General features: G+C 37.3%; 1 protein-coding gene across 1 annotated transcript; it reads right to left on the bottom strand.

Annotated features, from left to right (window-relative positions):
* Positions 1–12649: 12649 nt before the first annotated feature.
* Positions 12650–17665, bottom strand: LOC115922462 (probable E3 ubiquitin-protein ligase HERC4). Its single transcript, XM_030981361.1, has 4 exons — positions 17511–17665; positions 17062–17236; positions 15686–15788; positions 12650–13519 (listed from the first exon to the last, which is right to left on the bottom strand). Exons 1-4 carry the CDS (start codon positions 17663–17665, stop codon positions 13269–13271), a joined length of 684 nt encoding a protein of 227 aa, XP_030837221.1. The 3' UTR covers positions 12650–13268.
* Positions 17666–18348: the final 683 nt, after the last annotated feature.

Below are 18348 nucleotides of genomic sequence, written 5' to 3'. Positions count from 1 at the left end.
CAATATATGTAACAAAAATAGGTTTACTATGCAAGCTAATTCCCATGTCTTTTGTACACAGTGCAACGGAACAAAAATATCATACTTTATTGAGCAAATATTAGTAACTACTTGTTGATTTTGTCTCATTTTTACCTTCAGGGAAGGTGTACATTCCCTTAATGATCGAGCAGCTTGAGGAAAGAAACAAAGTATATGAAAGATGTCGTTGAGTAAGCCTTCCGACCAGGTCGCCGTTCGAGATTGTCAGACCCAGACCTTAAGTCCGGCTGATCTAGAGCTAGAGGCATCCGTGACGTACGTGGGGCAAGGGGAGGGAGATCAGACCTTGCCGAATAGCACCGATACAAACAAGGATAGACAGGAGGGAGAGAAGCCACTTAATAGCACATCAGCACCAGGTACGGGGCAAATCCCGGGGGAGAGGCAGCAGAAAATCGAGGGGCAGGGGAAAATTCTGCCGAAGAGCCAAAGTCAAACCGAGGGGCAAGCTGATCTAGAGCTGGCTGCAGGGAACGCATATAATCATCAGAAAGAACCAGAGGCATCCGTGACGTACGTGCGGAAAGGGGAGGGAGATCAGCCCTTGCTGAATAGCACCGATACAAACAAAGACAGACAGGAGGGAGAGAAGCTACTAAATAGCACATCGGCACCAGGTAAGGGGAAAATTCTGGAGAAGAGCCAATATCAAATCAAGGTGCATGGGGGAAATCCTGGCAAAAATCCGAATGCTCCTGATGATCCGAATGCTAATGTCAAGAAAGTCGCCATGTATGCTTTTGGGGCAGCTGCCATCGGTGTCGGAATTTTCGTAGTAGCACCTATCTTAATGGGCATTACTTTTGCCGGCCCTTCAATTACTACAGGGAGTGCATATATGATGTCAGCTTCAGCTGCAGGGAGTGCAGGGGCTATATCTGCAGGAGCCGGGGGTGTGTCTGCTGGAGCAGCCGCTGGCGTGAGTTTCGGGGGTGCAGCGGCTATCACAGCTTTGTATGCAGCAGGAGAGGTGACGGTGGGTGCAGTGAGATACATTACAAGGCGCGAAAACCCAGGCCCAACTAAGGATGCAGATACCCAGACAGATCTCGACGAATCCGAATGATGTATCCAGACTCTGCTCCTAGGCCTTAGGAATTGTGCTTAAGTTTTAAATGGTAGTCTATGTTTGCAGAAATGTAAATGCATGGGTGAGAGGTTATTTCCAATATTAATTTCCAGTAACCCTATATACATGTATAAGTGCTCGAATACGGTATTATGTTCAGCTCAGAAAAAAAGGATAATGACAAATTGATAATAAATAAAGCACCCCAATAATCAGAACACTAAAAAGTAACCTCTTTTGGGAGTGTATTTTTAAGTGATTTTAAAGTATGGTGCCTTTTGAACTAGATTTAAACGTGCCTTCATTTAAACAAAAAGGTACCCCTTTTTCACGTTTTCATCTAACGTTAAAACAACCAATTTATCACGCGACTGGAGTAACGTGATTCCACTTACCTCTGTAAATCAAGTGTTTATGACCAAATAACCACTTGACCAAGCAACGAGTTTTTTGTCCGTTAACCGATGGTGGTGATAAATAAGTAAATATTGGGTCTTTTAAGCACCTTTATCGATTGGTTTCACAGGTTATCCAAGGTTGATGGTAATAATCACGTTACTTACACCGGCTAATCGTCTTATTGTTCTGTCCGTGAATCTCTGGTTATATTAAATTTGTAATTTTGAGGGGTCTTACACACCTCTTTAAATGGTTTCAAAGTTACCATAACTTTCTTGGTTATGATCACGTGGCTCAAGCTGATTACTAATCTAAGCTGTGAAGCCGTGATATTTGAGTGTCAAAAATTAGTAATTATTAGGTGTCTTAAAACACCTTTTTAAATGGTTTCAAAGTTACCATAACTTTCTTGGTGATGATCACGTGGCTAAAACTGATTACTAATCTAAGCTGTGAATCCGTGATATTTAGGTGTGAAAAATTAGTAATTATTAGGTGTCTTTTTAAATGGTAGTCAAGGCTGCCATAAGTTCTGCGGTAATGATCTCGTGACCCAAACGGATTATTAATCTAACTGGGCATCCGTGATTTTTAGGTGTGAAAAATTGGTAATTATTAGGTGTCTTTAAACACCTTTTTAAATGGTTTCAGAGTTACCATAACTTACTTCGTTATGATCACGTGGCTCAAGCTGATTACTAATCTAAGCTGTGAATCCGTGATATTTAGGTGTGAAAAATTAGTAATTAGTAGGTGTCTTTAAACACCTTTTTAAATGGTAGTCAAAGTTGCCATAAGTTCCGCGGTGATGATCTCGTGACTCAAACGGATTATCAATCTAAGCTGGGCATCCGTGATTTTTAGGTGTGAAAAATTAGTAATTATTAGGTGTCTTAAAACACCTTTTTAAATGGTTTCAAAGTTACCATAACTTTCTTGGTGATGATCACGTGGCTAAAATTGATTACTTATCTAAGCTGTGAATCCGTGATATTTAGGTGTGAACAATTTGTAAATATTAGGTGTCTTAAAACACCTATTTAAATGGTAGTCAAAGTTGCCAGCAGTTTCGCGTTGATGATCTCTTGACTCAAACGGATTATTAATCTAAGCTGAGCATCCGTGATTTTTAGGTTTGAAAAATTAGTCATTATTAGGTGTCTTAAAAAATCTATTTAAATGGTAGTCAAAATTGCCAGCAGTTCCGCGGTGATGATATCGTGACTCAAACGGATTATTAATATAAGCTGGGCATTCCGTGATTTCCAGGTGTGAAAGATGAGTTATGCTTGGGTGTCTTGATGGTTTCACAGTTACCATTTAAGTTCCGTGGTGATAATCCCGTGACTGTTGGCATTTTTCTATTTTCACCAGTTGATAACTGACTTTTGGCATATTTCCAGTTGCACCAGTTGATGACTGACTGTTGGCATAGTTCCAGTTGAACCAGCTGACACCAATTAATTTGCATATTGAATATGGGGTGCATGCAGATCTGTTTTTTTGTTTCAACAATTTATCTGAATTTACAGCATATTTCTGAATTACTGGTGATTTAGTTATATGCAATTCATTTCGAAAATACTACAATATAATTTACCAGTTATTAGGACATTTCGCTACTTCGTATAAATTACATTTCATTAAACATGAATAAGGTAAACATTAACTATGAACTAAAATACTTTCAATTAACTACACGTATATGAAAAAATTTCGATTAATTAAATTATGAAAGTCTACTTATTAACAATGCCTTTACATTGGAAATACAGACGTACCAGTATTGAAGTGTTGTTGCCGTTCAACTGGTTGGAAGTTTTACCAAATGGTTCTAATGGCTCAGCTAGACCAGTTGAATTCTAACTGGCCTGGATCAGTTGGATCATTTAGCCCATTTCAATTTCCAGCGTTACCATTTGGCATAAACTGGTTCATCAACTGGACCAATTGCAACTTGCTTTCTCTTCTGGGATGTTTGCACCCCCCCCCCCCAACCCCCACCCCCTCTAATCCCAAACTGCTTCCGGCGCGCCTGGACGTAATTATGGAAGATCCAAAACACGATGTTCAGAAACGGGATGAGAACGTCATTATTTTGGTTCATTTATTGTGTAACATTTGCGTAATTATTGGGTTGAACGCGGGTTACAGTAACATATTTCCTCTTCGACGTAAATTTCACGTGAATGAAGAACATGATTCATCTCAATTAAGTCAGCCTCGTAATATTCACGTGAATTTCACGCAGATATTTTGACTAAAACTATCACTAACGCTTCACGTGATTCTGTGACGCGATAATTTCGTTTATGAAGATGTAATTTCATAACCAAACAAACACAGGAGTATTAGGTTTACAAACCATGGTCTCCAAGGTAGGGATAATCACGTTATTATAATGTGATATTGCAGTGACAATTGCGTGATTTAGTGTACGTGTGTTTTAAGTGACCTAGTGCAATAAACGTATTAACACATTTACGTAAATGTCAGGTGTTTGAAGAACGTAACTCTCCTCAAGTCGATACCTCGATATTGACGTGATTTTCACGTGATTTTGTTTATTGGGACAGTGTCAGTGTATAGATCTTTGCCATTTTCAATATGGTCAAAAATAATTTGTCTCGTCATATTTTGAACTGAAGTGTTTTAGAAGAGCACTAATTTTTCGGCAACACTTTCCCAGGATTTTCTTCTAAAAGTGACAGAAGAAGCTAAAGGTTCACAAATTATTTGTTATTTTTAGATAAATTTACGCAATGCAAGAACTCCCAAAGCCCCCTATTAAAGGCCCCCTCTCATCTCCTAAATAAGCCTAGAACCGAGCCTGTTTTTCTCATGAAGAAACCTTTTCTATTATATTCATGTATGCTGCGGTGTGTTCTGCTGTTTCATTTTCTGTTCATAAGATTTTAATCGACTTTTTTATTCAAAATATCTTATTTTTCAAAAAAGAATTTAACACTGTGTGTTAGAATTCTTTGGCAATAATATATAGTACATATTTTTCAGATTGGATGTCTTTTCTACTTATCCATCGATTGTACAAAAGAATATTCTATTTACCGATAAAGAACCCCTTGGTTTGGTGTAAAAACTCTTTTAGGCAAATTTTAAACTTCTTCAGTCCACAAAGTTTGGTATATTTTCAGATATTCTCGGAATGTTTAATGCCTTGGATTTTTTCCCAACATAGTGTCTGTTTTATTTGGGTAGTTAAAATACCCTTGGAAACCCTATTTATGGAAATATGTGTTACAGGACTGGTGATAAGAATATTGTTGTTGGCATAGTATACAGTCCACCGTAATCTAACACTGGGGAATTTATTCTTGGAATTCAAACTATCTTGTCTCATCCTATTTTCACATCTAAGTCGTGTTTATTGATTGGGCGACTTTAATGCTGATCAATTAAAATATGATTCAAATGCATTTGTAATGGATTTTGTGAGTACTATGGCTTCATTCTCATTACTACCGCTCATAACCAAACCTACAAGGGCAGCAGAAAATTCTAAAACCATCATTGACAATATATTTTGCAACATGCAGCCTTTTCCAGATGCAGGAATAATTCTATCATATATTTCAGACCACTATCCTATATTTGCACTTTGTTCATTGGCACAGAAACACAAATCCGGTCCACACCAAAATAAGAACCGGCGAAAAATTACCCCAGGAAATGGGAATAATTTTAAAGCTAACCTTGGAACTGTTGATTAGACCATGGTCTTAAATGAAGAAGACGTAAATATATCTTACGAGAAATTTTGGAATATCTTTATTCAACTGTAAAATGAAGCATTCCCGATACAGGATCTTAAACTCTCAAGTTATAAAAAGATTCCTCCAATGCCTTGGGTCAACTCTACTCTTTTGAAATCAATTAACAGGAAAAATAGGCTATTCTACAAATACAAATGTAACCCCACAAATAAAAATCGCATGAAGTACACAAATTATAAAAATACTTTGACAAACCTGCTTCGGAATGCTAAAAAGGAGTATTATTGTAAACAGTTTACTAGAACCATAAAGAATGTACTTAATAGTTCACCAAATTCGCGAAATATCTCTCAAATTAAGAATCATGGAACAGCAACTGAAAACAAACAAACTATTGCCGAAATATTTAATGACTTTTTCTTACCAATATTGGACCAGATTTGGCTCGATCTATACCAAAGGCGGCAAAACCATTTGATTGTTTTTTTAATAATCCCAACCCCACTACACTATTTATGGTACCAACCAATGAACAAGAAATAACTGAAATTGTGAAAATGTTAAATATTAAAAAGACCCCGGGTTATGATGATATTACTAATAAGTTACTGAAAAGTGTCATTAAAGAAATAATCGTACCTGTAACTCATATTATGAATATGTCAATGTTAAATGGCATAGTAACTGGCAAAATGAAGATAGCAAAATTTGTACCGATTTTTAAAAAGGGTGATCCTCTAGAACGTAGTAATTACAGGCCAATCTCTCTACTCACCACTTTATCAAAGATTCTTGAAAAACTGATCTACACTCAACGTTTAATTTTTTCACACATTGTGGAATTTTGGCTGACTCTCAGTTTGGATTTCGAAAGAAACATTCTACTTTTCATGCTATACTACTTTTTATTAATAAAATTGCGTCCGCTTTTGACGACCGCTGTCATACTGTAGGATTATTTTTGGATTTTTCCAAGGCATTTGACACAATTGATCATAACATTTTGTTTAAAAACCTTCAGCATAAGGGTGTCAGGGGTAAGGCGTTGGAGTGGTACAAAAGTTACCTCAGTAGTCGTACACAGATTGTTTCATTAAATGGGATTGCATCGAGTGTCAAGTCTGTTACGTGCGGTGTTCTTCAGGGATCTTTTTAGGGCCTCTACTATTCATAACCAATATAAAGGACTTCAAATTTTCATCCCAACTTTTGTCATTTATACTATACGCAGATGACTCAAGCATCTTTATTCTCATCAGAATCCTCAAATTCTTGTTGAAACTGTAAATTCGGAACTTGAGAATATTGCACAGAGGATTTTTGCGAATAGACTGTCACTGAACTTGGACAAAACTAATTTCATATTATTTAGCAATTCAATCTCAGATTTACCTGGAGATACCTATTTCAACAATTTTAAAATTAAGAAAGTAAAATCGACCAAGTTTCTTGGCTTGTTAATCGATGATAAAATGTCCTGGAAAATACATACAAATTATTTGTGTTCATTACTATCAAGAAATGTTGGTGTGATATACAAACTGAAACCTATGTTCCCATCATTATGTATTGCAAATGTTGTACTCCACTTTAATGTTGCTTTATGGTATTCTTGCCTGGGGTAGTTCATTGAAACTTCAACTGGACAAAATCCTGGTTGTTCAAAAAAGAGCGATACGAACAATTTGCAATGTACCTATTCGTAATCACTCGAGCCCTCTTTTCTTTAATACTAAAGTACTGAGAGTACGGGATATTTTTAATTTACAATTAGGCTGCCTCATGTTTCAGCTGAATAACAACGAACTGCCCCAGGCACTATCTTATTTGTTTAAGAAAAGAAATCAAGTCCACGAATATCCTACCCGACTGGCGTTTACCTATCACCTTCCTAGAACGAGAACACGTTTTGCTCAAAATACCTTAATATATACATGTCCAAAGTTCTGGATTTCTCTCGATTCTGTGATTAAAAGGTCTGTAAGTGTACATGTATTCAGAAGAAAATTGAAAAGTTATTATTTGAATACATATTGTCATTCCTGATTCCTGGCTATTCTTGTCTCCAAGCTGTATACCTTTGTTCATTAAAATGAGTAACTAACGGTATTACCATATCAACTATGTTTATAATATACTCATATCGAGAACAAACTATATTGTAATATTGTTTCAATAAGCTGCAGATATATTCCCTTCCCTTGTCTTTTGTAGTTAATTGTGAGTATCGGTTCATGTATCCCTGTAATCTCCCTTTCCCTGTTTTAGCGTGTATTTTATAAACTTTACTTTAGTTAATTACGTCATTTGTAGTTTAAGGAGCCTATCCACAACAAGCTCTGCTTTTCCATAGGCTCCGCCACTATATCTCTTAAGTTCAACTTAATGGACAATATTCTGAATAGTGTGTACCGGTATTATAAGTACATGTATATTATAATCATTTTCAATATGTTGTTACACTCTTTGTAAAATGAGATATCGTGGAAACCAATAAACTATCTATATCTACCAATATAAACATTATATTCTTCAGTATGATTTGTTAAGTTGCTTGTTGTGACAAATATTATACATATTCATGTTTATGTTATTTATGTGCATGGTCATAGTCACAATTGTAATACTGTCGCTGCTTTTCGTGTGCTTAGAACTGCAGGAAGATTGAATCCCCTTCTTGTCTGGGGCAAGTCTCGGGTTCAACTCCAAATCAGGTGCCCATATATCACAACAATGTGATTCTACATTATTTATTTGAACCTTCCTGTTCTTCATAACGCATGAAAAGCAGCAGCAGTATTAAAACAAACCAACCAAGTTTTACATGTGACTAAGACTGTCGTGTGCTTTTAATTAATTTTACTTCACCTCATCATTTATCTCAAGCGCATAGTTAACAGTCATATACACGAAACACGAACATGTATAGGGTTCCTAACATTGTTGGTTACTTGTAGTTATAGTATAATGCTGTTTCCAAATATTCTATCAAAATTATATACATTTCGAAGATTATTGTATTTTGTGAAATCTTGTTTGAATTACCTTGTTTATTTATCTTAATTGAAACAGAATTAGAATTTAAACTGATTTTCTAAATACTGTGTGTGATTTCAAGAGAAATGCGAAAGGAATCGACAACGGGAGTTGGCCCTATTGCATAAAAACTTGTCGCTGATCGTAGCTTTGTCACCAATATTAACAACCATGGCAACATCACGATCAGCAGCTAATTAATTTAAAGTTTCCATGGCAGTTACGATTAATGGCAAAGTTATTATCAATGGTAAGTTTGATGCAACGGGGCACAGGAGAGGTAGAAATAAAGAGGGAGATAGAGAGAGAGAGAGAGAGAGAGAGGGAGAGGATGGCTATGCAGGCAGACAGACATAGGGCGAGTGTGACAGCAAAGAGGGGAATGCATGACAGAAAAAAAGAGTAGCGTAATATAAGATGGAGAGAGTGATAGAGTAGTGAAGATATACGGGGAATTACAAGACGGGTATCAAAAAAGAGAGCGAAGTGGCCATGAGGCTGAGGAAAGAAAATAGGGATGGAGAAAAGGGAAAGGAGGAAGGAGATAATCCAAGGGGAAAGGGAGTGAGCCTAAATAAATGGAGAGGGGGGCAGTTAATGAACGAGCGAACAGAAAGGAGACAGAATGAGAAGAAGGAAATATTGATGCTTTCACACGATTATCGCATTCCCAAATATGTGCCTGTTGCCAATGTCAGATGTTTGTCTAACACGTTTGGTTCTCCTATGTATGGAAACTTAACAAGTGCCGAAATTAGGACAAGATATGAGAAAAAGACCAGTCAACAGACGAAATGACGAATTGTCGGAACTCAGTAATAAAGGGAGATGGTCGTCATTTTCCATGCGCAGAAAGTTACAATTCGCAGACACTAGGGCCTGAATTTACAAAGGAGGTTTGTCGACAAACCGAGGTTTATGTGCGTCATACGACGCGTTTCGACGCGTTTTTACAAACCTTGGTTTGTAAAAGACAAAAGGAGGTTTGTCGAAACAAACCTGGGTTTGTCGACAAACCTCCTTTGTGAATTCGGGCCTCGATGAATGTAAAGTCTCGCAAACAGCAAACTCGTAGTCCCATCAAGAAATAAGGCCAGAGCCTTTGGGTAAGAGAAATGTAAGATAACGACTTTACCATATGGGGAATGGGTGAAAAATGCAGAGCATTACATTATGTTGGCTATCAAACTGAAGGCTAATCCTGAAGAAATACAACACCAGGGGCCTGTTTCATAAAACGTAATTGTTATCTATAACGAATTTCTATCACAAATTTGCTCTCAGCCAATCAGATGCCATGATTTCAGTAGCTTATAACAGTAGCTTGTAACTTGTTATTGATATCAAGTTTTATGAAACAGGGTCCTGTAGTTGGGTAAACACCCGAATAGTGTCGGATTATAAGCCTACCCGTAGTTATGAGACCCCACTTCTATATGTGTCTTTAAAGGCGACTCCTTTATAGAACGAGAATACGAGGAAACGAGTTGTTTGAACTTGAAATCGGTTTGATCAGTCTTGTTTTCTCGTCAAAGAAAAGTCGACTTCCTGACTTCCATCAACTAAGTATCTCGACTTGACCACGGGCGGATCTACGGGGGAGGGGGGGGGGGTTAAGGGGTAAACAAGTCGACTTGCCACCCTCTAACAATCCGTAATCTCGTCTTCTTGCTCTCAATCAAACTCTCCATTTCTTCTGTACTAAAATATTGTCCGACGGATGAAAGTCAGCACTCACAAATGAAACAAAACTCCGTCTTCTGATAACCAGTGTTTAAAGCAAACGACTACATTTATTGCATGTTAATATTTAAAATGGACTGTTTTATGTCTGTTTAAAAGATTTTCAGCAACGCAGAGGCAAGATAAAACACGATCTCGAGTATTTCAAAACAATGTATAGTGTGCATAAACATACACACAAAAATGCATTGATATCTTCATGTTTGATTTGATATTTGATTTAAATAATTCTGCTTCGGGGTCATTTAAACATAATATTTCGAAACTAAATAATACGACGTAGAACTACTACCGCACAAATCAAAGTATGTTTCGTTATAGTTAATACATTTCAACATGGAAATATTTCTCTATAATAGGTATTCACAGATTTAATAGATATTTTCTCTTCGTTCATCAAAACATTATTGCATTGAGGGGTTACTTTTAGATGCTTTGTAATTACAAAGTAAAAATTTAAAATCTTATGTTTTTGGTTTAAGTTTACCGAAGGTCGCATATATATATACTACTGCGTCCTTTATTTTAGGCATTCCATGTACCTTATTTACCTATTTTTGTATAGCGTGAGTTATATTTTTTTTAGAAAATTGCTATATTTTATATATCTAAATCTTCGGATGTATTATGGTACATTATATTATTTACTTTATGCATTATGTGTCATGTTATTACAAGAACAAAAAGATGTTTCTGCTGTATATAATTTTCCTTCTGTTTTGCTATATACACTGCATTGTAAATTGATTTATATAATATATGTTTACAAACAGAATATTGACTTGTTACACTACATTGTAAACTGATTTATATGATATATATGTTTACAAACAGAATATTGATTTGTTACATTGCATTGCAAATTGATATGTTTATAAACAGAATATTGATGTACATCAATGAAATTTAATAAATACAATACACATAAATGTTTTTGTTGCTATAAATACGACAGCAATATACTTTGTTATCAGTACTCGGGAGCTTACATCGCTAGATATATATTTTGCTTTGTATAAGAAGAAAAAAAGACAAGTAGTAAGAGATTTTTCCTGAAATATAAAAATAGTGAAATTGTATGCAAATATTGAGAGTTTTAGACACTTTATGCGATGACATAAGAATTTGCCTCAGTATTTACTTTAAAATTCATTAGTCTTTTTCAAACTAGCATTGGAAGAAAATAAAAAGAAATCTAAGTTTTTTTTTTGTTTTTTTTTTTCAAAGAGGAATTATAGATCCTCTCCATTTCACATTTGTTAAAATAATTCATAGGATCAACCAGTATATAAATCTTCAGATAAATTTGCCTCTCTGTGCCATAATTTATATAGTGAGATAGATAGATTAATTTATACCGGTGTAAAAAAAAAGGTTTTCATAGAACCAATCAAGACCTGGAAAGGTATTGCATAGCCTTTCTGTTGTACGAAGCAATACTTCGGTCAGATGGTGGTTATTACTTGTGCAAAATTGCACGTCTAGCAAACAAGCGACCGGCAGAGAGGCGACGAAAGCAATCGAATGTGAAATAATTTAGCTGAATGCATTAAAGCGATGTAATACAAGAACGTAAACTGAGACAGTCACTAGCTGTACCTAGGTAATGAAATAGAGGGGGGGGGGGTATGGGAGTACCCCCAAAATAAAGGGTGTGCGTGTTTAAAGGATTAGTCACATTCGACGGATAAACGGGCGCGGTTTGTTTTCTTCACAAAGAATGACGTTTTATCTCATAATTTCATTTCATTATTTTTTTTAGTTCTAGATTCATGATAAAACCAGGCATACATGACGAAATATGAACTTATTTAAAACAGAATTGCCAGGGCTCCAAGATAAGCAACGCTTGATGCCTTGTGAGCCCTGGCAATTAAGTAAATGTACAAGCAAAATACATACATTAGGGGCTTCCTGGTGATGCAAAAGTACAGCAAAGAGAATAGAAGAATGACAGCTAAAGACTGAAGGGAGAGGGAGAGATGAAGTTCGAGAGAGAAGGAAGGTATACAGAGAGAGGGGTGGTTAAAGTGAGTAGTTACAGATGATTGCACATATCATTGCTAACAAAAGCAAACATAAGGATTCATGATTAAACGGTATAATGAGAGAGCAGCATTATTTTCACTGCTACTGTGAATGCAAACTCTGAGTGAATATTCATTTGATCCAAAGGCAGGGAATAAGGGAGTTAACAGATAGCACATGGTACAAATGACCCCAAATATCCACAGATATTTTACACATGGAGAAGTTCCACTTTGAGCATCTTAGAATAATAACTGCCAAAGTCCTAGATGTGCTTCATGAATACCTTTTGTTTGACCTGTTGAAAAGAATACTGCCACCTGCGTATCATAGAATGTACCGTTGGTGCATAAATGAATAATGTTACATAACTTTCATGAGCGCATATCCAGTATTCATCTCTGTGGGTTTTACCATTTTGGTACAAATGACCTTTATCTGCCCATGCGCAGATTGTATCTGTGAACTGGCTCATTCCAAGTGTCCGGGTCACTATGTATAATCGATAAATGTGCCGAAGCGGTTTTGGGATTGGATAGGTGAAATGTATTGGACTGTCTTGTTGGATATGAATGTACTTCTTTGTTTTTTCTAAAACAGGGCAGTCAAAGCAGGAGGCAATTGGCAGTGGCAAAGACTAAACATAAAGAGTGCAGTCTTTTAAAAGGTGATATCCGAAATGTTGAGGGTATTTAATTTAAAAAACAAGGGGCGATGTAATCTCTGTTGCGAGAACCAATACAAATACGTATTGACTTTTTTTATATCCTAGAATTGAATAGTTCAGACATTTGGAATTCGCCTATATTGATCAGAAAATGTGAGTACCAGTCAGGCCTTTGTTACTCGCAGAAATATATAATATTATATAAAGGATTTTTAATTTAAAAAACGAGGGGCGATGTAATCTCTGTAGCGAGAACCAATACAAATACGTATTGACTTTTTTTATATCCTAGAATTGAATCGTTCAGACATTTGGAATTCGCCCATATTGATCAGAAAAAGTGAGTACCCGTCAGGCCTTTGTCACTCGCAGAAATATATAATCCGTATTTGCCATATTCATAAACACATTCATAAAATAACAGCGGATTGCTGCGTCATATATGATCGATCCTTAACCCGTTAACTGCTGAACTCCCAAATTTCAAATGGCTTAATATAGGAACCACCAGTTTCCAGTAGGGAATGCGTTAAGGGGTTTCGCCCAAGCGTTAGGCAATATGAAATGGGCCGTTTGGAAGAGAGATCGACAGGGTGGCCAATAAACGATCCTTGACGAGCTCTTTACTCGTGTGCATAGGAAGTTCCAGTGTGCGGTTATACCTGTCATTGTTGCAGCGATGGACCTTTAGACACAGATCGTCGTAGTTGTCGACGGCATCTTCCGGGATCAGTTCAACGATGGTGAGGCCGAGGTTCTGCAATCCACCGACCGGTACGCGATCAGACCCCGCCACAAATACTGCATGAAAACGAAGCACAGGCATGCATTGTAATATTTGCCCATTAGTGGGGGCTGTTAGGGATATTTTGGTGCAGATTCTTTTAAAAGCACCAAATCTGGCCCAGAGGTAGCTTGTAACATATTATTACGATTTCAAGAAGGGCACCCATTTTGGATTTGACCAATATGACCAGTATGGCAGCCCCAAGGAGACCTCAAATCGATGAAAGAACATCATAATCAGTTTCTCTGAACCCGAAAACCCCATAAATATATAAACTGTTATCATACTAGCAACATTTCCTTTCGTAACTACACTTGACCTGTAACTATCGAATGGCGGCCATTTTGGATTTGACCAATATGACCAGTATGGCAACCCCAAGGAGACCTCAAATCGATGAAAGAACATCATAATCAGATTCTCTGAACCTGAAAACCTCATAAATATATAAACTGGTATCATACAAGCCCATTTCCTTTCGTAACTACACTTGACCTGTAACTCAGATGGCGGCCATTTTGGATTCGACCAATATGACCAGTATGACAGCCCTAAGAAGATCTCAAATCGACGAAAGAACGTCATAATCAGTTTCTTTGACCCCGAAAACCCCATAAAAATATAGGCTGTTATCATAGTAGCCCATTTCCTTCCGTGACTACACTTGACCTGTAACTTAGATGGCGGCCATTATTTGATTTGACCAATATGACCAGTATGGCAGCCCCAAGGAGATCTCAAATCGATGAAAGAACATTATAATCAGATTTTCTGACCCCCCCCCCCCCCAAAAAAAAAAAAACCCATAAATGTATAAACTATTATCATTTAAGTCCTTTTCCTTTTGGAACTACGCTTGACCGTTAACTGAGATGGCGATCATTTTGGATTTGCCCAATATGGCAGTCCCAGGGGGCGCCCTTCTTGGCGTCCGGCAGAAATCGTAATAGTATGGTATAAGCTACCTCTGGGCCAAATTTGGTGCTTTTAGAAGAATCTGCACAAAACGACCCCTATTAAGCCCTAACAGCCCCCACTACATACAAAAAACGTAACTATGATGTTGCTTTAACCCTAAAAAGGCCGGGGGGCATTATGCCCCCCCCTCCACGATTTATGTGATGTGTTTACAAAACATAAGTAAATGTCATTTTTCATAAACATTGGTTATTGGGTCTTGTTTAAAGTTTAGGTGGTTGTTTTGGGAGTAAAAATAGTTGAATTGTAGTAAGAAATAAAATAAAACAACAAAAACAATAAAATACATAAGTTAAAAAAACAATAAAATACATCAGAAATTATCAAAACAAGAGATAACATAAGGAATAAGCTGGTTCTTCCAAAAAATGTTGTCGTATTTTTATTCCAAATGGTCTCATGATTATGTAGTGAAAAAGAATGCTTAAATATGAATAATATATTAGTTATATTGATTTTATGACCTTATTTGCATAAATTACCATAAATAGGCAAATAATTGAATTTTTCAAAAAATTGAAATTACCATATTATTCTATACACTTCACCTGACATGCGTGCATATTTTTGCGGAGATCGGCCGCCCACCCCCCCCCCCCCCCGGCCGTACTAAGACCTCAAATAGCCAGGCCTTTTTAGGGTTAAAGGGAGAGGGTCGTCAGTTTACATTTGCAGCAGGTCATAATTCGCGAACAGACTTTGTGGAAATACCATTAATGGATGTACAAGTCTGCAAAAGCATACGCGTAATCCATCAAGAAATACCACCTATAGTCACTCGGAGAATCTCCGAGGAAAAATGTAAGATAACGACTAATAACCATATCGGGGAATGGTTGGAAAAAGACAGAGCATCACATAAGGCATGTTATTATCATTATTATTATTATTATTATTATTATTATTATTATTATTATTATTATCGTTATTACCATTATTGTTATTACTGAAGATGTTCTTTGTTTGTTTTGATTTTAGTTTTTTGTTTTGGTTGTTGTTGGTGGTGTTGATCAGATGTCGGCAGAAAGATTTCAAAGAGTTAATCGCTGGGCAAACGGAGAGCAAGATAATAGGTGCCGGAAAAAAGGGAAAGTCAAGCATGTAGTTTTTGTAAAGAGGAGTGATAGCATATTGCATGCATTTGATGTCGTAACAAGAAAAGGTGTGTCTGTAACATACAGTATCAAGACTTTCCCACTTACCTAGAAACTCCCTTTTCTGGTCATCGTCTAGAGCGTGAAAGACTTCCCAAAACATCTTGATGGTTGAATGTGAGTCTGTGTAGGGGTCTTTGTACTGTGTAGACTGGAGACAATGAAATTTAAAATTTAGGCCTACTCTTTTTACCTGTAAATTATCTACTTCAAACATTCTGAAGCATTCAAAGTTTCAGGTCTCAAAGTATTGTGTGAAGCGTCTGGTCTAAATGTCAAATATTTGAAAAGACTTTTGATAAATCACCTTAGGGCAATGTCAACACCATGTTGTGTTGCTTAAAGGGGCACGTTCCCGCCAGTGTAGTTATCGCTGCTCTAGTCATCGCCATCTTGGTACCGAAGATCGACTTCTAATTTGCATACAGCTGTCAAAGTACGCGCGTCCTGGCCTGCCTTCGCCAAGCCAGCTGATCGCTGCCGATCGTGACGTCACGAAAGTGGGCGGAAACAGCAGCCGAATCTTAGAGCCGAACTGCGATTTGTATTACTTCGGCACATGTATGCGCTAATGGGCATTGTGCGGGCATTCGGAACATGCCATCTGCGTAAGAGCCGTATTCTGTTGGTGTCAATAGTCAGCTAGCACCGTCCGCCAGCGGGTACGTATTTCGAACGCCCTCTGGAATATGGGGAACATGCCCCTTTAAGAGAATCATGTTCAGATTACGTAATATATGAACTTACAACTGCAAAAACATTGGATTTTAAAAAATGCCATCAAGAGTAATTATGTTTCCCCTCAATTTTAGGTATTTTACTTTGGGAAGTAACTGTTCTATATTTCGGCCTATAATCGGACAAAATGTTACTCATAAGTGGAGTATAGAAAATGCCCAACGTTAGTTGGATAGATATCATTATTAATCTCGTGCTGGGCAAACTAATAACCAATATTTTTCAGAGAGAATAATGGTTTTGACAAGTGGCAGATCCATGCGTTTAATTTAGCTAACCTTTACTGACATCACACGAGACCGACGACTCATAATACTGACAGCCAACTAGACCGACGATGTCGGTCTTATGTCGGTCTCTTGAGCTGTTTATCTCGTGAGCCGTAGCCCTGTGAAAGCGTGCTGAACTTTGGCTAGGGCAGATAAGAGCGATGTATTTCTTCCATTATATTTACCGCTTGAATTGATTAGAATTCGATAACGGGGCATCGTTCTTTTGATAAGGCTAGAATATAGGACCATAGTAAAAAAAATAAAAAAAAAAAAAAAAAATTAATCAACATTCAACTTCTAAAATCCATCAAACTATTCAGTTGGTTCTTGTGTTCTGAAAATACATGCAGCTTAGAATACAGATTGATGTTTTTGGCACTGCAGGCCTGCTATACTGCCATATATACAGCCTACCTTCTCGAGGGCGACCCAATCGAAGTATTTCTCACCAGTAACGAGGGCTTCTAACTCGACAGGTCTAAAGATACCCAAAACTCTGGTGTCACATACTTTGTTGAACCCTTGTTGAAAGGCGGCGAATTGCGATGGAGCAAGGTAATCTTGTACCTTCTTCTTCACATACAGGTGTCTATAAGAAAAACAAGGCAGATAACATGTTAACGGTACACACAGTAATGGCTGCTACAGAGGTGCCAGGTAAAAATGTCAGAGGTAAAAATACCAGTTTCTGGTCTTGACTACGATGCCTAATTAGACGATAACTCCTCATAGGAAAGTTAAAAGAATGCCGCAGATCTGCCACAAACTTTTAGTCTGCGGCAAAAAGTATGTCGAAGTATGCGGCAGAACAAAAGTTTGCTGCATACCAGTATGCTGCAGGAACAGTCTGCTGCAGAAAGAACTTTGCTGCAGACTCGCCGAATACCAGTATATGCCACAGGAACAGTCTGCGGCCGAATTGCCACAGAAAAGTGGGAAATTTTGCAGTCTGCGGCAAGGCTATAGGCTGCCATTTGGAGGACGATGCAACCATGAGTTTGCAGGCTGTGGTCAGCATGATCTAATACATTCCTGTGTTAGGCACTGTCTTTTGTATTGTTAGCTTCTGTGAAATTAACAAATATGTGATTTGCTTCAAGTAGGTGCTGATACCATGAAAGGAATTTGTTACAAAACAAGGAAATTAAGGAATTAACGGACTGTTTCAAACTTTTTTGTTGTGCCATGTGGTCAGGATCTTATCTTCAGCCCCACTAACTAATTATTTTGTTGTAACTCTTGTGTAATGTGTCCACAGTAGCATATGGATATGTGACTGTACTCTGGACTATCTGTACGCAGTTGTTGTATTTTTACCTCTACTTCTGCATTGTGTTAACCCACATTTGAAGAATTTTTCTAGCAATTTTGCCTGTTCTGTTTCTACTTTTAGGTGCTAGAATGTAAGATTTCAATGCAGCTCTCCAGCAGCCTTCGTGCAATGAAGCTGCATACTTAATTGCTACATACTTGCATGTGGAAACCTTCCAGCAGACTGGGTGGATATGAAAGAGTATGCGGAAAGGCAGCGACAAAGTATGCAGCAGGTATGCGGCAAATATGCAGCAGGTCTATATATATGAAATTCATTAATATTCATGATAAAGAGTATGCGGCAAGTATTTTCAGGTCAATAATGGGATATAAAGTTCATGAATATCCATGATAAAGAGTATGCGGCAATGTTGCGGCAAGTCTGCA

Source organism: Strongylocentrotus purpuratus, unplaced genomic scaffold (genome assembly GCF_000002235.5).
Source record: "Strongylocentrotus purpuratus isolate Spur 01 unplaced genomic scaffold, Spur_5.0 spur5_scaffold_12, whole genome shotgun sequence".
In the NCBI taxonomy this organism is placed as follows: domain Eukaryota; kingdom Metazoa; phylum Echinodermata; class Echinoidea; order Camarodonta; family Strongylocentrotidae; genus Strongylocentrotus; species Strongylocentrotus purpuratus.
The sequence above is the reverse complement of the archived record's forward strand: the minus strand, read 5'-3'. Positions and strand labels throughout refer to the sequence as shown.

Excerpts from the sequence above, each read along its gene's own strand:
- LOC115922462 (XM_030981361.1), bottom strand. The coding sequence starts at position 17,665 with ATGCTGACCACAGCCTGCAAACTCATGGTTGCATCGTCCTCCAAATGG. Across the intron at positions 15,789-17,061 it reads ATTGGGTCGCCCTCGAGAAG|TCTACACAGTACAAAGACCC; the intron begins GTAGGCTGTATA and ends CATTGTCTCCAG. Across the intron at positions 13,520-15,685 it reads CCAGAAAAGGGAGTTTCTAG|TATTTGTGGCGGGGTCTGAT; the intron begins GTAAGTGGGAAA and ends GTTTTCATGCAG.